The sequence below is a fragment of the Macaca thibetana genome, chromosome 15 (genome assembly GCF_024542745.1).
Source record: "Macaca thibetana thibetana isolate TM-01 chromosome 15, ASM2454274v1, whole genome shotgun sequence".
NCBI lineage: Eukaryota > Metazoa > Chordata > Mammalia > Primates > Cercopithecidae > Macaca > Macaca thibetana.
The window spans coordinates 18,419,082-18,439,485 of record NC_065592.1 but is presented as its reverse complement, the minus strand read 5'-3'; the positions used below and the strand labels follow the sequence as shown (position 1 = coordinate 18,439,485).

At 49.9% G+C, this 20,404-nt stretch overlaps 1 protein-coding gene across 5 annotated transcripts in view; it reads left to right on the top strand.

The window, feature by feature from the left end:
* The window catches only part of GSN (gelsolin), a 64,476-nt gene that overhangs the window by 27,438 nt on the left and 16,634 nt on the right, over positions 1 to 20,404 (top strand). The window contains exons 3-8 of one of the 5 annotated variants that reach the window (XM_050761903.1): positions 3,964 to 4,025; positions 5,872 to 6,076; positions 6,823 to 6,977; positions 14,702 to 14,863; positions 16,340 to 16,489; positions 17,944 to 18,033. In XM_050761903.1, the coding sequence (XP_050617860.1) occupies positions 4,002 to 4,025; positions 5,872 to 6,076; positions 6,823 to 6,977; positions 14,702 to 14,863; positions 16,340 to 16,489; positions 17,944 to 18,033 (786 nt within the window). In that variant the 5' untranslated portion in view covers positions 3,964 to 4,001. Of the gene's footprint in view, positions 1 to 1,686; positions 1,727 to 3,684; positions 3,905 to 3,954; positions 4,026 to 5,871; positions 6,077 to 6,822; positions 6,978 to 14,701; positions 14,864 to 16,339; positions 16,490 to 17,943; positions 18,034 to 20,404 lie in introns of those variants that run through there. The other 4 variants (XM_050761904.1, XM_050761905.1, XM_050761900.1 and 1 more) reach the window with 4 other exon arrangements.

The following is a 20,404-nucleotide window of genomic DNA, read 5'->3' as shown; positions in this document are numbered from 1 at the left end:
TTGACTCGGGCTTGATTGATGTAGCCTGTCACCTGGAAAGGGCGCTGCTGCTCCCTGCCCGGGCCAGGTGGTGCTAGGAGCTCCTGCTTGATCTCCGCACACAGAGCCTGGGCTCTGAAACCAGTCAGACTTGTGTTTGAATCTCGGCAACACTTCTTTCTAGTTGAGTGACTTGAACCTCCCTGAGTCTCAGTTTCCCAGGCTGGGCCCAGAGGTGAGGTGGCATGCTGCTGTCAGTGACTGCAGTGCCTCCTTCCTCAAGTCAGGGGCCGTGGACTGTCTGATCCAGAAGGGCCTGTAGAGGTGACCTGGTCCAATGTGCCCATTTTACAGATGGGAACCCTGAAGCTCAGAGACTTGTAGGTCCTGGATTTGGTTGTACAACCAGTATCTGGGAGTGCTGGGACTAGGAAAGAGGCTTAGAGTCAGAGCATCAGGCCCTACCCTGTATTTTGCATACGAAGACACTGAAGCCCAGAAAGGTACAGTGACTTGCCCAAAGTCACCCAGGAAGTCAGTGGCAGAGCCAGCCCTAGCACTGGGGCCTCTTCCTTTCCACCTAGGGGCCCTTCTTTTGTACCCGAATTCCCCCATTCCCTTGAACTCATACATCTTCTTCCAGGCTGGAAGCAGAGTAAGACAATGTTGCTCCCATCATGGTCTCCACTCATCAGTGCCCTGTAGCAAGGGCTCCAGGGTCTGTAGTGAGGGCTCCCAGAGGGCATGGGTGGGGTCTGTTCACCAGCCCTCCCATGCCAAGGGCCTGGGCTCCAGTGCTATATAGTGGGCAAAGCTGCAGGCCCTTCATGATCATTAACGTGGTCCTTGGGCTGATGGTCAGTGGCCTTTGGGGCCAAGGTCAAGCCACAGCAGCCCCTCTATTAATCACCAACTATGCAGGTCAGAGTCACACTGCTCTGGAAGGGGCTGGGCAGTTGCTGGCCCAGGTTCAGTCTGGGGGCTGGGCGGCTAAGAAAATTTCTTCCTACTTGTTTGAATTTTCCAAACTGTCTAATGAGCAGGCATCACTGTAAGCATATTTTAAAAGGGATTGTTTCTTATAAAACAAAGGGATTTGTGTTCTATAAAAGAATAAAACTATATTGGATATATACTTGTAAAGTTTCAAACACTACAGCAATGCTTTTTACAATTTTTTCAGCTAGTATATTGAGGTATAATTTACATATCATAATGATTCACTCACTAAGTATACATATAGTTCTATGAATTTTAGTAGATTTAATTGGTTGTATAATCTTCACCATAATCCAGTGTTAGAATATTTTTATCACCCTGAAAAGTTCCCTCATGCCAACTGCAGTGATCTAGGTACTTCCTCCAGCCTCAGGCAGCCACGGCAATGTTCGAGGATGAAATTCTCCTCCTTCCCTTTCCAGCAAATGGCCTTAACAGTTTGGTGCTTACTCTCTGATTTTTTAAGGGTGTATGCAAAAACAGGCACCATTGTAAAAAGGAGAAGAGGAGCTATACTATAGCCATTATTGTGCAATTGCTTTCTGCACTTGGAGATCTCCCTGTGTTTACTGAGTGCCTACTATGTGCCAGGCACAATCAGATGTAGCTCATTCTTTTTTCACAGCTGCATAGTGTCCATTGTGTGGTGGCTCCATCATTTATTTAACCAGGACATTTGGGTCCCTTCCAGTTTTCTTCAAACAATGCTTCAGTGAACATCCTTGCACATATATTTTTGTGTTTGTTGGTAAGTAATTCTGTAGAAAGTGAAACTGTTGTTGCATTGTGTGTTTTGAGTTTGGATAAATTGCTATCTAGAGAGGTGAAACTGGTTTATGCTTCCATTAAGAGCCTATGGGAGCTGTGGATTTTTTTTTTTCTATAATATCATCCTCCAAATGGCTAGGGGGAAGGGAGAGCTCTCTGAATTTAGGCCAGAGCTGGCCCACTGCAGGCTGGGCAGGCCCAGGCCTGGACTTGGAGCTCTGAGAACTCAGGTATCCCTCTGGGGCCCCCCACAGACACCGAGACACGTTCAGACTCTTCGGTGTGGCACACAGGCCTTGGTGACCCCTGCTGCCCTCTGCAGCCTCCTCTCCTCTTGCTCCCTGTGTTTCCTGCTGGACCCCGGGTAATTCACTGGATATGGTTATGTTTGCCTGCCCTTTGCCTATGTGTCCCCTCCCCCTGGAATGTCTTTTCTTCTGTCTCCATCCTCCCTGTCATTCAAGGCCTGGGTCACAAGTCCCTTTCTCCACAAAGCCGTCTTATAATCTCTCCAGCCTGAACTGTGTCCTCTGTGTTCCTTTAGCCTTTTATCTGAACCACATCCCCCCTTAGGTGGGAGCAAGTTGTGAGTGGGAGAGGGCAAACTTCAGCCTGATTAGATAGAGGCTGGACTTCCGGAGGAGCTGGGAAGGGGGACCATAGTTTCTGGGGAGGCGGTGGAGAACTCACATTTACCTAGCTGCTGGCCGGGCTATTTTCATACCCTCAGACTGATTTAATCCTCAACTACTGTGCTCATTTAGTAGATGAGAAGAATGAGACATTGAAAACATGCACAGTGGAGGTGGGAATGAAAGCCAGCTCTCCAACTCTCCAGTCCTCTTTCCTGTCACTGCATCAGGCTGCAGGGTGAAAGGGAGGTCTGGGATACAAAGAGAACTTAGAGGTGGAGCAGCTGGATTCTGCGCAGTGCTAGGAGGGAGGAGAGGGGTTGGAGGAGGTGGGAAGCAGGCCTTCAGTTTGGATAGCTCTTCCCCAACCCAGTGACTCTAGTGGGAGGGTGGAGGGGTGGGGATGGGAAGGGAGCCTGGGAGTGAGAAGGAAAGGCAAACTCTGTCTTCCCCCAGGGGAGTCAATGAATAGTACCTAAAATGGAAACCAAACAAAACAACTTCAAGAAGTAACAAGGGCTTGTTTAGAGACCTGAAGGTAAACCCTGAACCATCAGCTAAAAGAGGTAGATAGCAGTGCTTGCCCCTGGGGAGAGGTAAATGGGAGGCAGAGGAAACAACTGTGTACAGACATGTGATGTTACGTTTTGATCAAAATAAAACTTTTAAAACACAAACACTTTTTCAAAAGAAGGAAAGAAAGGCCGTCTTGGGTAAAGTAGGAGGGGCTATCCCAGGAGCTGAGCGGTCTGCTCAGCTGAGTCCTACTGGTTTCACCTGCCCACGGGAGACGGGTCCCCTGCCCTGCTGCGGTGCATGCTGCCTGGTGGGGGTTCTGCCCAGGCCCACTGCTGCCTGAGTTCAAATCCAGGCAGCACCATTTGCAAGCTGTGTGCAAGTTGCTTCACCACGCTGCACTGTTCCGCCCTCTGTAAAATGGGTTGGCCGTTGTACTATCTCTGAAAAGGATGTGCTGATGCGTCGGTGAAAAGCTTTCAAAAATCGTTAGTTCATGTTATTTTTTTGCTGGAGATGTTAAGTGCGGAGAGGAGAGGGGGCTTGCGTGGGTCACAGGAGGCTCAGCTGGGCTCACCGCGGTTCGTGCCTGCGCCCATTTAGCGTGCACAGAGCTAGCGCCTGCTGTATGCCAAGCCCGGTGCTGGGTCTCCGCCCCGGATCTGGGGTGCAGGAACTGCCGCGCCCTGTCGGGTCGATCCCGGTGGGAACCCAGATGTCTCCAAGATCCGAGACCGATCCCCGCCCCACGCCCTCCCTGCGGGGCGGTCCCGGGTTTGGGCGGGATGGGCGGGCGGCTACTTAAGGTCGGTGACCCGAGGCCGCTGCTGCCGACTGGGTCCCCTGCCGCTGTCGCCACCATGGCTCCGCATCGCCCCGCGCCCGCGCTGCCCTGCGCACTGTTCCTGGCGCTGTGCGCGCTGTCGCTGCCCGTCCGCGCGCACGCGGCCACTGCGTCGCAGGGGGCGTCCCAGGCGAGGGCACCCCAGGGGCGGGTGCCCGAGGCGCGGGTGAGTGCCCGGGGGGCCCCGGGGCTCCCGGAGTAACTCTCTATTGTAAGTTCTTGCAGATACAGCGCTAGGAAAAGGGGAGTAATTCAGGTCTAGAATGGAAAAACTGTTTTGTTGCTTTGTAAGTATCTCTTGCCGCTTCTGGGGCTCTGGCTCGCAGATGAGGGTGGGAGCCTGGGGGCCCTGGCTGTTCCCTCCCAGGAAGCTAACCTCACCTTGGCCGGATTTCTTTTCCCCTGCCTCCTGATTTCTCCTTTCCCTTCTCTGTTTTCTTCTCCCCTCTGCCTCACTTCTCTCCTTCCCTCTTCTGATGTCTTCTTCCATTTCCGATTCCTTATTCTCATTTGATCTCTCTCCCTCTCCAATATTTCCTTCTTCCTTGTACGACCTCACCTGTTTGCTTATGGTCATTACTATCATTTCTTCTCTCCTTGCTGCTGTCTTCCCTGCCCTGTCTGGTTTCGTGTTTTTCCACCCTTCTGCCTGAGTTCTTCTCCCTCTCCCTGCCTGGTTTCTCTGACTTCTCCCCTCTGATTTTTACTCCCACCAGATCTCTTCTCCGGCCAGAGGTGACCTGCACCTGCTGATTTTTGTCCTCGACTCCAGCCTAACCCTCTTGTGCCCACCCCGGCCCCCGCCCCAGTGCATGTCTAACAGCCTCCCCATTTTTAACCACCTCATCTCCAACAGCCTCCTGCAGACCCTGGTGCATCCTCTTCTCTTCCAAGAAATGCAATTTGGGGGTGGGGTGTTGCGGGGCAGGAGGGAGGAGGCAGACAGCGCAGGAGGCCACTTGGGCTCAGCCATTTGGACCCTTCTTGGGGGTATGATGGGGATGGGTGCAGGGAGGAGAGGGGGTTCCCGTGGATCACAGGAGGCTCAGGTGGGCTCACCTCGGTTTGCGAGTGTACCCATTTAGCATGCACAGAGCTAGCGCCTGCTGTCTGCCAGGCCCCGTGCTGGAAATCTTTCCACTTCCAAAGAGCAAAAGCAAACAGGCTGTGTGACCTTCGGTCAGTCCTTTCCCCTCTTTGAGCCTCAGTTTCTCTATCTGCAGATTGGGGTTGGGTAATGAGCTCTTGGAGGGCCCTTTAGTTGTAAGAGCCATTGAAGATGCTGGAAGGGAGCAAGCTGAGGCCCTGGGGACCCTTAGATTTACTATTGCCATCTGAGGGGTCTACCCATAGTCCCAGAGCTTATGATCTTGGAGCCCAGGGCAACCCCTGCTACGCTGTTTCCTAGCTGGAGGTCCCCCGGCAGAGTCCCTTCGCCTCTCTGTGCCTTGGTTATCACATCCAATTGGCAATAAGAAAAGAAGGGAGGCCGGGCGTGGTGGCTCACGCCTGTAATCCCAACACTTTGGGAGGCCGAGGCAGGTGGATCACCTGAGGTCAAGGAGTTCTAGACCAGCCTGACCAACATGGCGAAACCCCATCTCTACTAAAAATACAAAATTAGCCAGACGTAGTAGCACGTGCCTGTAATCCCAGCTACTCAGGAGGCTGAGGCAGGAGAATTGCTTGAACCCGGGAGACAGAGGTTGCAATGAGTCGAGATTGCACCATTGCACTCCAGCCCTGGCGATAGTACGAGGCTCTGTCTCACAAAAAAAAAAAAAAAAAGAGAAAAGAAAAGAAAAGAAAAAAGAAAGAAAGAAAAGAAAAAGAAAAGAAGGGAGCAGGGAGGTAGAGCCCTCTGTATCCTCCATCACCAGAAAAAGCCGAAGAGGGCTAAGTAGGAGGGACAGATGCTGGCCAGGGCACAGGATTTGAAGCATAAAACTCTTGTCCTGTTTGTTGACTCATTGAGGCAGGGTGCTCAGAAGGGGATAGACTTGCCTGGGGCGTGGGGAGAGCAGGAGGCTCAAGTGAGATGCTCTTGGTGCTGGAAACCGCCCTCCCTCATGCCCGGGGCATTTCCCTGCCAGGACCCTGCCCCTGCTTAGGCTCTGCCCTGTCTCTTCCCAGCCCAACAGCATGGTGGTGGAACACCCCGAGTTCCTCAAGGCAGGGAAGGAGCCTGGCCTGCAGATCTGGCGTGTGGAGAAGTTTGATCTGGTGCCCGTGCCCACCAACCTTTATGGAGACTTCTTCACGGGCGATGCTTATGTCATCCTGAAGACAGTGCAGCTGAGGAACGGGAATCTGCAGTACGACCTCCACTACTGGCTGGGTGAGGCTGGCCCCCCAGCCCCTGCCCCAGCGCCCGTTCTGAACAGTGCAGACCTTTGAGGCATGGTCCCCAGGAAGGGAACTGATTATTGAGTGCACCTAGTATGCGCCGGGCCCTTGACTGGTGGTTTGTGCCCTTAGACTCTAGAGCCAGCCTGGCCAAGTTCACACCCCCACTCTGCCCCTGACTCACGTTCTGCCCTTTGGCAAGTCACTCAATGTCCCTGTGGAGTGGACATGATGATAGCTCTGCATTATCTCACAGGAATGTCATGAGGGTTAAACGCCTTACTGTGACACTCAGAATTGTGGGTGAATTGGAGACCCTGGGCCCCTCCACAACCTCCCTGGCCCAGCTCCAGGCACTCCCCAGTTAGCCCTTGAGTCAGGAGCCTGGAGTCCCTGCCACACCTCTGCTGTGGGATGCTATAAGTCCTGCCCCCTTGCTGAGCCTCAGTTTCCTAATCTGTGAATTGAGCTGATGCTCCCAGTCCTGAGTTTACGCTCAGGAGGGCTGAGAATGAATGTAGGGGAATGTGACAGAGCTGGGAGGATGCTTAGAGAAAAATGAGGTCCATCGTCCCATTATACAGATGGGTTAACTGAAGCTCACAGAAGGCAAGGGCTTTCTCAGCTTCTACAGCTAGGTCAGGGCAGTGCTGGGGTTCCTCCTCCTCGTCCTCCTCTTCCCCAGGGGTCTGGGGTACTTCTGGGAAACCAGGCTCATGCTGTTCCGATGTCCCCTAGGCAATGAGTGCAGCCAGGATGAGAGCGGGGCGGCCGCCATCTTTACCGTGCAGCTGGATGACTACCTGAACGGCCGGGCTGTGCAGCACCGTGAGGTCCAGGGCTTCGAGTCGGCCACCTTCCTAGGCTACTTCAAGTCTGGCCTGAAATACAAGGTGGGTTGGGCCCCACCTTGCTTGAGCAGTAGGGACAGATGCACCAGTAACAGGGCTCACTCAGGCCCATCTATCTTTCGGCCTTGTGATGCGGTGGGCAGACCGATCCGAGGTCAGGCTTTGGAGTCAACCAATGTTGTGTTTAAATCCTGGCCTCTTTCTAGCTGTGTGAACTTGGACAAATCACACTGCCTTTGTGAGCCTCTGGTTCCTTATCTTAAAATGGGGAGAAGAAAATTCCCCGTAAGTTCATAGTGTTGTTTTCCTAGCCCCCAACAGTGAGGAGTGGGCCAGAGGTGGAAAGCTAGTTCTTCTTGCAGGCCCCAGGGGGCTTTGGCCTGGTCCTGTTCTGGTACCCCTTAATTCTTAGGGCCTTGTGAACAGAAGGCCCCGTATTAGGTATTTAATAGGGCATTGCTAGTCACATCCCTCTTTCTGTTCACTAGAATCCCCTTTGAACTTGAACTTTTCGCAGTCTGGACCAAGACGGAGCTCTTTTCCCAAGCTCCTAGCCAGGTGGGGCAGAGCAAGGCCAAACTGGGAGCTCCATGAGACTGCACCCTAATATGCTGGTGACTTCCTGCAAGCCACTTGACCTCCTTGAGCCTCCCTTTCCTCTCTGGTTACCTGAGAGCCAGTTGTACCTGCCCTACAGGGCTGGGAGAGGATTTGGTGCAGGGGTGGCTGGGAAATGCCTTGCGTGGGGCTTGGCCATCTGGAAGGGCTCTGGGAACACTGTAGTTTTACAAAGCTGGGGTTTTCCTTGGTCAGGACAGAGAGGCGGATCACAGGCTTTCACAGCCAGGTGGGCCTTAATGTCAGAGTCCAAATCTCATTTTACTGGGGGAGAAGGGGAACTGAGACGCAGAAAGGCTTAAACAATTGGCCTAGAGTCACACAGCGAATTGGTGCCAGACCAAGGACTAGAACCCAGATGTTCTAACTCTCAGCATTCTTTCCACTAAACCAACAAACCTCTAATGACCAGGGTCCTAGGGTAGGGTTCAAGCCTGTCTGTGCTGCTGATGTGCTGTGTGACCTTAGAGAAGTCACTGTTCCTCTCTGGACCTCAGCATCATCTGTGTCAATGGAGGGTGAAGTTGTCTGCCCTGGTGAGGCACAAGAGATTGAATGATGGGAAAGCATCATTGAGACTCAGATAGCAACAGGCAGGGTGTGTCCTGGGAACCACAGTCCAGGGCTGGGCAGGGCTGGGTTGGATTCCCTGGAGCCCCCTGTGTGCCAGTTTCCCTTTGCACTGAGCTCCTCCTGCTAAGCTGTCCAGCTCTGCCTTCTTCCTGCAGTCCTTTCTGGGGCCTTGACACCTTGCAGAAGGAGAGGTAAGAAGTTTGGGAGCCGGGTCCCTGAGCTGCAGAAGGACCAGGTCTTTTTGCAACTTCTGGAGCAAGAAGTGGAAAGAGCACTTGCCCAGGAATCACAGAGATTGGGATTGAGGTCGCAAGGCTACCTCCTGTAATTGCTGTGAGACTTTGGGCAAGTCGTGTATCTTTGGGTGGGTGTTATCACTCATCCTCCATTCATCATTCATTCAACAAACATTCACTGAGCCTCAGTAACAGCAGCACCGGCTTGTTGTTGCTACACTGTGGCAGACATGATACCGGGAATATAGGTTATCTCATTTCAGCCTCACAACTGTCCTGGGAGGTAAGGAACTCCAATTCCATTTTACAGATGAGACTGGAGGCTCAGAGGGGTCACATAAGCTACATTCAAACCAGGCTTGTGTTCCCTTGCCTCTGCCAGGCCACGTGATGGGTACCAGGGTGCCCAAGTGAAGAAGGTGGGTCCCTGCCCTTGAGAGTGTCCCGAGGAGTTGGGGAGACTGGCAGGCTCACGAAGAGTCAATCCATTGCCTCCAGGTGGGGTGACAGGTGGGATCCCAGGGAGTGCTCAGTTCTGAGAGGGGTTCAGGGATGAGATAGATGAGTAGGTGTTTGCTAATCTATCTTGTCTTAGTCACCGTTTCTTAGGGCATAACCTGACGGTCTAACATGGTTACAAATATGAGAGTTCTCATATACACAGGAAGGATGATTTTCCAGGTCAGAGAATGTTGCAGAGCAGGTCATAGGCTCCCTGGATTTTTAGAAATAAACAAGGATGATAAGAACGCTTACCGTGTATTAAGCCTTGACTACAAGATCTCATTTAATTCTCACTATAGCCTTTAGGGTGGATGGTAATGCTCCCATTTCATAGATGAGGAAGCTGAGGCTCAGAGGAGTAAACTAACTTGCCTAAGTTCACACAGCTGGTAAAAGGTGCTTATCATTGAACACTTATCTATTACTTTCTGTGTGTCAGGGACTCTTCTGAGTGCTTTACTCATTTAACTCATTTTACCCTAACAGGTAGGGTATCTGTTAGCACCATTTTATAAATGAAGCTACTAAGACACAGAGATGTTAAGCAACTTGTCCAAGGTCACACAGCTAGGAAGTGATTGGATTAGGGTGCAAACCCAAGCGTGAAGGGCCTAGCACAGACCTGGTTCAGAGTCGACATTTGAAGGTTCCCTGATCTTTGATCTAGCTCGGATATGGCCTGGGATCTACTTGGATAGCCAGGTTCCCTGACTCCTGATGATTTTCCAGGACGTTCTTGGATCACACTTGACGATCTGGGCTCCAGCTGGGCCCAGATTTGGGGCTTCCGTCCTGAAAGGCGCTGGCTCCTGGTGCGAATGGGAGGCCCAGGGCTGATCCTGTTTACCACCTTCTGCAAGTCCTCAGGCTGCCCCCGCACTTGGCAGGTCCAGGCCAAGGTTCTCGCCCCGGCGCCCTCATCAATTATAGATCCCCGAGGAGCAGGGCTTGTTACGCAAGACTTGTTCCTGTGAAAGCCTCTTCCTCTAAGCCAATTCTGTCCTCGGAGTGTGAGAAGGGGCAGGGAGGGGACAGCGAGCCACTAGAAAGGGCTGACTTGGGGCTTGGCCCTCTTGTTCTATGACCCCCAAATCCGTAGGTCACTGCCCTGCAAGAGAGCTCAGAATCCCTTGATTCCCTACCCTCCTCCTCCCACTCCCCAGACCCCCATTTTTGGACTGAACCCTGGAGACCCCCTGGGGCTGGGTTATTTGAAACCCATTGTTCAAATGGAATCTGGGCTGTGCAGAGACCTAGGAGCCCTTGGACCTGAGGAACACAATTGGGAACCCATAGAATCACTGGAATCTTTCTGTCCTCCCTCCCTCCCTCCTATTCCTTAGATAAAGAGCTCTGAGTTTAGAAGGTAGAGGGGACCAAGCCTGATCAATTCATTTTTCTTTGTTTTAGAAACAGTTTAACTTTTGTTTTCATGTAAATCTTCTTCGCTTTTTTTCTCCTTTCTTCTGACTACAAGAGTAATATAAGCTTATTGTAAAATGTCAAACATTACAGAAATATAGGTTCTAGAAAATAAAAGCCCCCCCCCAACATGATTCTACACTTGGAGATATATAGCATATAGTGGCTAATTTCTTTCTCTCTGAACGTATATAGACAGACAGATGCATATATATGTAATCACTTTAATTTGGAAAGTGGCTTTTAAAACAATTTATCCTATAGAATTTTGTTCAGATAATTTGATGCCAATCTTGCCCACCTAATGATTAGACCATAGAAAGCAACAATCAGTGCTAAAGATTATAGTCAAAAACAGGAACAACTTCAAAAAACTTCTTTCCCCTGCCCTTGTAGATCCACTGATGTCTTCTAAGAGCTTGCTTTAATTTATTTTTGTTAATTAATCTTTCCAATTCTAATTTCCTAGAGCAGTAAAATTAGAGGAGTTAATTAATCAGGAAACTCATGGCTGCAATAATTCAACATCAAGAATTATTTTATAAGGCCGGGTGCGGTGGCTCACGCTTGTAATCCCAACACTTAGGGAGGCCGAGATGGGTGATCATTTGAGGTCAGGAGTTCGAGACCAGCCTGGCCAACATGGTGAAATCCTGTCTCTACTAAAAATACAAAAATTAGCAGGGCGTGGTGGCGGCTGCCTGTAGTTCCAGCTATTCGGGAGGCTGAGGCAGGAGAATCGCTTGAATCCAGGAGGCAGAGGTTGCAGTGAGCCAAGATCGTGCCACTGCACTCCAGCCTGGGCGACAGAACGAGACTCCGTCTCAAAAAAAAAGAATTATTTTATAAGTAAATACAGAGAATTTTTAAGAAGTGAGATTTATGACATAAAGCAACCCTTTTCCTTTTTAAAAAATAGGGTAAAGATTTTAATGACAAAAATGAAAGGCATACTTCAACGAGTATTTAGAGGGGTACAATTTTTTTCTTTGCTCCCGTTTCCTTGTCTCCGAGGAATCAATAGAAACAGTTAGTGAGTCCTTCTAGCACCTTTTGGAAAAGGTTTGCACATCCACTCTCTCATTATGTCCAGTTGAATGAAGTCCCGTGGTCAGGAGTTCCTAGGCTGACAGCTGAATGAGGCTGGGTCCCTGGCAGGGGGATCTTGGGGATAGAACCTAGCACTGCCGCCCAGCACTGGGCTCTGGACACAATGCTTAATCTCTTTGAATCTTGGTTTCCTCGCCTGTGAAGTGGGATAATTATTAATAGTTCCTGCTTCAGGGGCTTGTTGTCAGGACTTCATTGCATGCACTTAAAGCAGGTGCCCCAGCTTTGGCAAAGCTCCGTAAGTGGCAGCCACTGTGATTGTTACAGGTAAGCACAGCTGAGTGCAGGTGAGCATTGGTTGTTGCATTTTCTTCCCTGGCTGCTCTTCCTCACTTGCTCCGGGCAGTCTTGGTTACATCACTCTCAGAACCCTCCTGTTTTTCTGCGCTCCCGCTGCATTGCCCTGACCTATGTCCTTTGCACTCTGCCTGGCTCTCCAATCCCAGGCCTCATGGCCATCCAGCCCTCAGGCCCCCTCAGACCTGGTCTCTCAACCCAGAGTCCCAACTCACTCCTTCCTGATGATGGAAAAAGTTACTGTCTTGCTTCCCAGTTTTGGACAGCAAATTCAGGAGAAGTCACAGTCTTACCCCTTGCTCCGCACCGAGGTCAGTCATAGCATGGCCAACCCACAGCTCCCTTGGAGGGGCTCTGGAAGCAGTGTGGAAAGACAAGTTGTCAGCTGTGTGAGCACTGGCTGCCCTGCTAGGCCCAAGGGAATCTTGAAAGGCCTTAGCTGAGACCAAGAAGGGACACCAGGGGGTCCTCCAGCCACTGGCAACCCAAAAACATCCATTACTTGAAAGAGGGCTCTGAATAGTGGCTTGTTCCTGCCTCCCATCCTGGATGACTGAGTGATCTTTGCTCTAAGAAAACCTGATATTGGCTGGCACAGTGACTCATGCCTGTAATTCCAGCACTTTGGGAGGCTGAGGCAGGAGGATCACGTGAGGCCAGGAGTTCAAGACCAGCCTGGCCAACATGGTGAAACTTGGTCTCTACAAAAAATACAAAAATTAGCTGGGCATGGTGATGCACATCTGTAATCACAGCTACTCGGGAGGCTGAGGCACAAGAATTGCTGGAACCCAGGAGGCGGAGGCTGCAGTGAATTGAGATTGTACTACTGCACTCCAGCCTGGGTGACAGAGCGAGACTCTGTCTCAAAAGAAAATAGAAAGAAAACTTGATATTGAGAGAAGAATGTGAATCTTACAGATTCAGACACGCCTGGGTTTGAATTCTAGCTCCACCACCTACCATCTGTATAATCTTGGGCAAGTCCCATCACCTGTGGGCCCCATTTTGCTCATCTGCGCAATGGAGCAATGATGCCTCCCTTGCAGGCGATGCGTGAAGAATGCCTGGCACAGTGGGCATCATCATTTCACAAACACATATATTGCTGACTATGGGAAGACACAGCAGGAGCCCAATGTACATGGACTCCCTTTGCCCCTTGCCCTCCTCGAGTCTGTGTGGCTAGAATTAGACTTAGCGTAGTGGACTGAGGGGCCCTGGATGGGGTGGCTGCATTGCTGGCCTGAGTGGAAGGCCTCTGCTTCCACCCCCATGTGTGGAGCCGGGAGACGAGCACCCGACTGGGAGGAGGAAACAAGGTTTCCAGCCTTGGCTTGGCCACACACTTGCTGAGCGCCCTTGAGTGAGTCACTTCACTTCTCTGGACGTCAGTTTACCGTGGGTAAAGTGGGGTGCTGTAGAAGGACCTTTACAACTCTGATTTGACAACTCTGGGGCACGGAGCTGGGGACTGCTCACAGGAAAGCCCAGCTGACTTTCCTTGGCTTGCTGCTGAGTGAGGGCAGCTGTGACTGCAGCAGGGACGCTTTCCTGAATGTCCTGCTCTGGGATGCAGTAATGATTACGGAGGGTCAGGGAGCAGGAGCTTGTGTCTCCCCTTCAGAAAGGAGAGGCCTGAGGCTCGGAAAGGGCGGGTGACTTACCCAAAGCCATCCAGCATTGCTGTGGCGGGGCTCCCGTCCCTTACCCTCAGCCGCTTTGAAGGCACTGCGGGGTGGGAGTTGCTGCGGTACCATAGGGGAAAGCAGAAGGGTGGCGTGGCCGGAACAATCCAGCAAAGCAGAAGGGTGGCGTGGCCGGAACAATCCAGCAAAGCAGAAGGGTGGCGTGGCCGGAACAATCCAGGAAGACTTCCCAGAAGAGCCTTGAAGGATGAGAAGGATTTGGATTAGTACCTCTCAAAGTGGCTTTTGCAGAATACTCAAGCTGGAGGCAGGATACGGTGAAGAAAAGTGGTTCTTGGGCTGGGTTCAGTGACTCACTCCTATAATCCCAGCACCCAAGGATCGCTTGAGGCCAGGAGTTCAAGACCAGCTTAAGCAGCATAGTGAGACCTCATGTCTACAATAGAAATAAAATAAAATAAAATAAAATAAATAAATAAGCTGGGTGCAGTGGCTCATGCCTGTAGTCTTAACCACTGGAGAGGCTGAGATGGGAGGACCATTCAAGTCCTGGAGTTTGAGGTTACAGTGAGCTGTGATCACACCAGTACACTCCAGCCTGGACAGAGTGAGACCCTGTTGAAAGGAAGGAAGAGAGAGAGAGAGAGGAAGGAAAGACAGAAAGAAAGAGAGAAAGAAAGGAAGGAAGGAAAGGAAAGAAAGGGAAAGAAGGAAAGAAAGAAAAAAAGAAAAGAAAGAAAGAAAAAAAAGTGGGTAAGAAAGAAAAGCAGTTCTTGGATCAATAAGATAGGGAAATGCTGTATAAAACAGAAGGCAAGCAGGTGTATCCACCATAGGATTTGACAGAGCCTTTATTACACACATGTGCATTGTATAACAGTCAGAGAGGGTGAGTGAGAAGCATTTCCTATGCTTATTTGACTGTGGAACTCTGCTTGCAGAATGTCTTAGGGGACTAGTGTGCCTTTGGGAAATGCTGGTTTTGAGGAAGGAATTGTTGCAGTTTTTTGATTTAGAAAGTGGCTACAGGGGTCCTTGTTAGTGGAGTATGGGATTCAAAGGGGTGGCAGAAAGATGCAGTGGGCAGGGAATCTCTCACTTCTTAGCTGTGTGGCCTTGGGCAAATTTTATTGCTTTCCTAAACCTCAGTTTCCTACTCTGAAATGGGCATCAGAATGTTCCAGTCTCAAACAAGATAATGGTATGAAAGTCCTGAGTTAACTGAGAATTGCTGTGTTGCTGGAAAGCCACTGGTCCACAAGCCAGAATTTCCTTCACCTCATTTCTATCCCCTTCTTCCATATCAGCTTCCCTGGGCCTTCTGCCCTGGGCTAATGCTGTCTCTTTGGCCCCACAGAAAGGAGGTGTGGCATCGGGATTCAAGCACGTGGTACCCAACGAGGTGGTGGTGCAGAGACTCTTCCAGGTCAAAGGTAGGCGTGTGGTCCGTGCCACCGAGGTGCCTGTGTCCTGGGAGAGCTTCAACAATGGCGACTGCTTCATCCTGGACCTGGGCAACGTGAGTCCTGCTTTCCCCTTTCCCAGGAGCCACTGAGGTACTCCTGGCCTGACCATGGACTTGGGAACATCCACATGAACAAATGCATAGACACAGATGGGCAAATCACGGGGACCAGCATTGTTCATGAGTCGGAGAGACCCACGTACAGATATGTCTGTGTGCAAAGACTCCCACAAATGTAGACTCAAGCACACACCATGGGTATAGTGTGTACTTGGACTTTGATTGACATATAGACTTCCTGGCACCTTCTGTTCGTACGTACATCTTGTGTCCTTTTTCACATGCTTATAAATACATAAAAGTCATGGGCAAACACTCTAGACTTTTGCCCACCAGGTGTGCACATGTGCACCATCATGAATGCCCACACATGTATACTCGGGTATGTTGCTTAAAGTCCCGCATGTGTATGTCATACATGTAGTTGCACATGCATGTGATCTATGACAATGTGTGTGGGATGCCCTTACCCAGGCCTACCTTATAGAATTGTGATGCTTCATACACACTCGTCTCACAAGTCCCTGTGAGTGCAGACCTGCAAATGGACACGGCCATTCTACCCCAAAGCTCATATGCATATATACCTGTGATATAATGTCCGTGCAAACGTGAGCACACACTGATTTAGTGTAAGCTTTTTATTAAAGCATCATAGGCACACAGAAGAGTGTGTGAATCCTGAGTGTACAGCTTGATGGATTACACAAAGCGAACACACCCACATAACACTGGATCATGAAGCAGAAGCTCACCAGCCCCTAGAAGGCCCGTTACCCCCTTTTGGTGCCTTCACCCCAAGGGCAACCATCATCCTGAACTTTCTCAACAGCATAGATGAATTTTGCCTGTTTCTGAACTTTATAGACACGGAAACTTGCTCTTTTATGTCTTACCTTTTGCTCAACATTACATTTCTGAGATGCATCCGTATTGTTGCATTTAGTTATAGATTGTTCATTTTCCTTGCTGTGGAAGATTCAGTTGTGTGGGTGCACCGCGATTTATGTATCCTTTATGTTGTTGATGGGCACTTGCGGTGGCTTCTGGTTTGGGGCTATTACAGGCAGTGCTACTCTGAACATTCTTGCACAAGTCTTTTGGTGGACATACGAACGCACTTCTGTCAGGTATATGCCTAGAAGGAGGATTCTGGGTCCTAAGGAGATAGGTGTATTCGGCTTTAGTGGCTATGGCCAAATGGTTTTCCAAAATGATTGTACCAATTTATATTCCCTTCAGCAGGCAAATATTTTTGCACACATTCTAGATGTAGTTGTATGTGAAAAAATTCATGCACTCCCATCCCCTGGTGTATGCAGATCACACTTAATTGTATGTGAATAATGCACGTGGGCAAGCTCAGAACAGGGTGAGCCTGCACACCACACGCCACACTCCCCAAGCCTTGTCACTGGGCGGGGCTTATAGGAAGACGGGACACTGACTTCCTGGGTCTCTGTCTTCCAGGACATCCACCAGTGGTGCGGTTCCAACAGCAACCGGTTTGAAAGACTGAAGGCCACACAGGTGTCCAAGGGCATCCGGGACAACGAGCGGAGTGGCCGGGCCCGAGTGCACGTGTCTGAGGAGGGCGCTGAGCCCGAGGCAATGCTTCAGGTGCCTGTGGGGTGCGCATTGGGGTGGGTATGGGGACACGCTGCTCATGACTTTCTTCTGTTCAGTAGGCAATTTGAGGTGAATTTGAGGAAAAAAACTTCTGCTATAAACCGCCTTTTTATTTTTAAAATGCTTTTTTATTTTAATTTTTTTTTAAAATTTTTGAGACAGGGTCTTCCTCTTTGTTGCCTGGGCTGGAGTGCAGGGGCACCATCACAGCTCACTGCAGCCTTGACCGCCTGGGCTCAAGTGATCCTCCTGCCTCAGCCTCCCGAGTAGCTGAGACCACAGGCGAGTACTACCAAGCCAGGCTAATTTTTGAATTTTTCGTGGGGATGAGGTCTTGCCATGTTGCCCAGGCTGGTCTCCAGCTTCTGGGTTCATACCATCCACCTGCCTCAACCTCCCAAAATGCTGGGGTTACAAGCATGAGTCACCACGCTGGCCCTGCCTCACTTCTGAGGCTGTTTTTCCATCAGACCTGATCACTTTAGGGAGTGAGGGAGATCAGTTACCTGTACAACTCCCAGACTCCCCGAGGGGTGAGGCTGGAACCCAAGGCTGTGCTGGGAGTGTGAACCGCATTCTCCAGCGGGGAGGGCCAGGTCCTTTGCAGAGCTAAGGAGGACAGTCTTTCAGCATCCCCAGAGGGCCAGCTTGGTGCTAGAACAAGGTCAGAAAGAGACCAATGAGCCCCAATCCCCTCTTTCCTCTTCTGACTCTTCCTGGTAGTTTTTGGCCCATTTAGTCACATGATGGGATTGCCAGCCATTGTGCTTTGAGGACATATCAATAGAGGCAGGTTCCACCAGGAAAAGGAGGAGACCATGAGCTCTGCTCCATGCCACTTGGTTCCTGCTTCTCTGGGGGCATCCAATTCCAGCTTTTGGAGAGAGCAGAAGGGTGATTATTATTATGGGAAGGGACCTGGACACGAACCATGGCTTGGGAGGGACAGTGGGAGTGAAAATAGGCCCTAAAACCACAGGGATGGCGGTTCAGATTCTGGCTTAGCCACCTAATAGCTGTGTGAGTAGGTGATTTCGTCTCTCTAGACCTCAGATTCCTCTTCTGTAAAATGAGAGTGATAATCTGTGCCTCCTGGTCTGGGTGCGAGGATGAAGTGAGATCTTTTAAAGGCAGGCAGTAGAAGGTGTTCAATAGCTGTAGTTACCACAATTAGCCGGTAGACGAAACATCTGAAGAGTCGTCTGGAGGCAGAGGAGCAGGAGTGTTCTCCTGGAGTTTCTGAGTCAGGGGGACAAGGTGGAAGGGACCTCTGATGGAGAGATCTGGACTTGTGAGCAGACGCAGGATGTCTCTGGAGGAGGTCAGACTCCATGGGGAGGGTCACAATGGATGCCCTTGTGGTCCCTGCCTGCCTGGGAGCTATCCCGGGAGCCTGGCCCCTCCCTCACAGCCACCCTTCCTCTCCATCTCTCTATCTCCTACAGGTGCTGGGCCCCAAGCCGGCTCTGCCTGCAGGTACCGAGGACACCGCCAAGGAGGATGCGGCCAACCGCAAGCTGGCCAAGCTCTACAAGGTGAGCACCAGATGCACTGCCTGGGCATGGGGTCAGGACAGGGAGGTGGAAGACCTGGTCTTCCCCACTCCACTGCCGTGGGACCTTGGGCAAAGCACCCCTTTGGCGGGGGGCTCGACTTTCTCACATCTCTAGTGGACGCATGTGTACTTCCTTTGCTTTCCTGTGCTAAGAGCATGCGATCAACTCCGGACAGATCTGTGTCACGCTCACACATGAGGTCTGTCTTTCTGAGTCGCAGTTTCCTAGTCTGTAACGTGGGAAGAAGAGCAGAATGGTCGACTTTGCGGGATTTCTGGGAGTCCACAGAGAAAATGGATGGGAAAACAGCTTAGAAAATACTTGGGGAAATACTACAGAAATGGTGTGTATGTGGGGAGGCTGCGGGTGTGGGTTACAGATAATGACTTTATTTATGATTTCTTTCTTGTGATTTTCACAACTGAATTGAGGCTTAGCTCCAGCGAAGGAACTCTCTTGGCTGAGCTCTGGGAGAAGGCTCAATCACACTTATGTTGTGCCCCAAGTATTTTCAGTAAAACAACAAAATAGGGATGTGGATTCCCCCAGTGCCAAAGAAAAACTGCTACATGATTGATTTTTTGCTGATTGTGAAGTAATACATGTTTATTGTAAAAAAAAAAAAATGAGCAGTGTTCGAAATATAAAAAGAAAATAAAAGTCCATGTAATTTCACTAGTTTAAAAAAAAGTATTATTTTTAAAATGTGTTTTAATTACCAAAATGACAATACCCAGCTAAAAAATCAGCCTCTCCTCCTCACCAGAGAACACATCTTTGTCCAACCACAGCTTTCTGTGCCTAATTACTTTTCCATTTCCATTTTATTTTTTTTTTTTGGAGACAGGGTCTCGCTCTGTCACCCAGGCTGCAGTGCAGTGGCATCTCACAGCTCACTGCAACCTCTGCCTACCAGGCTCAAGCGATCTCTTGCCTCAGCCTTCTAAGTAGCTGGGACTACAGATAGGTCCCACCACGCCCAGCTAACTTTCGTATTTTTTGTAGAGACAAGTTTTCGTCACGTTGCCCAGGCTGGTCTCGAACTCCTGGGCTCACGTGATCCACTTACCTCAGCCTTCCAAAGTGCTGGGATTACAGACCTGAGCCAACACGCCCAGTCATTTCTTTTTTATATAACTGGATCCAAACTATTCATGCTGTTCTGTGGTCTTCTTTTTTCCACTCAACATGGTCGAGAATATCTTTCTATAATAAATCTCAACATGACCCTTTATAACAGCTGTATAGTATTCTGTTTTATGAATGTAAGAATTTAAGCAAATCCTAATATGTTCCCACCTTTTCCAATTACAGACAGTCCCTCTTGGTGTACTTGTGCTAAGTACAGCATAGCACTAAGGCAAGTTCCTAGACAAGGAACTGCTGGTCACAGGCTGAAGAATGAGTCAGTGGTTGAAAATACTGGTTCTGGGCCAGGTGTGGTGGCTCATGCCTGTAATCCCAGCACTTTGGAAGGCCGAGGTGGGTGGATCACGTGAGGTCAGGAGTTTGAGACCAGCCTGGCCAACATGGTGAAACACCATCTCTACTAAAAACACAAAATATTACCCAGCCATGGTGGCAGGCGCCCGTAATCCTAGCTCTCCTCCTAAGGGAGGAGAATCACTTGAACCTGGGAGGCAGAGGTTGCAGTGAGCCGAGATCACGCCATTGCACTCCAGCGTGGGCGACAAGAGCAAGACTCCATCTCAAAATAAATAAATAAATAAACAAATAAATAAATAAAATAAAAAAAGAAAGTACTGGTTCTGGAGTTAGGAGTCAGACTGTGCCTGTTTACCCAGAGCCTTGCCAACTGGATATTGTTAAATTTTTGAATTTCGACTCTTAAGATAGACTTTTTTTTTGAACTTGAATGTCTACTTTTTGTTTTAGAATAATTTTTAAGTTTACAGAAAAATTGTAAAGATAGTACAAAGAGTTCCGATATACCATTCACTCAGCTTCTCCTTAGCATCTTAGCATAACCAGGTACATTTATCAAAACTAAGAAATTAATATTGCTTTAATACCATTAACTAAACTATAGACTTTATCCAGATTTCCCCAGGTTTTCATTCTAGGTTCCAATCCAGGATACCAGGTTGCATTTAGCTCTTTTTACTTTTATTCTATTTTATTTACTTATTTATTTTCAAGACAGAGTCTGGCTCTGTCACCCAGGCTGGAGTGTGGTGGTGCAGTCACAACTCACTGCAGCCCCGACCTCCTGGGCTCGGGTGATCCTCCCACTTCAGCCTCCCAAGTAGCTGAGGCCACAGGCAAGCGCCACCACGCCTTGCCACTTTTTGTATTTTTTGTAGAGATGGGATCTCGCCATGTTGCCCAG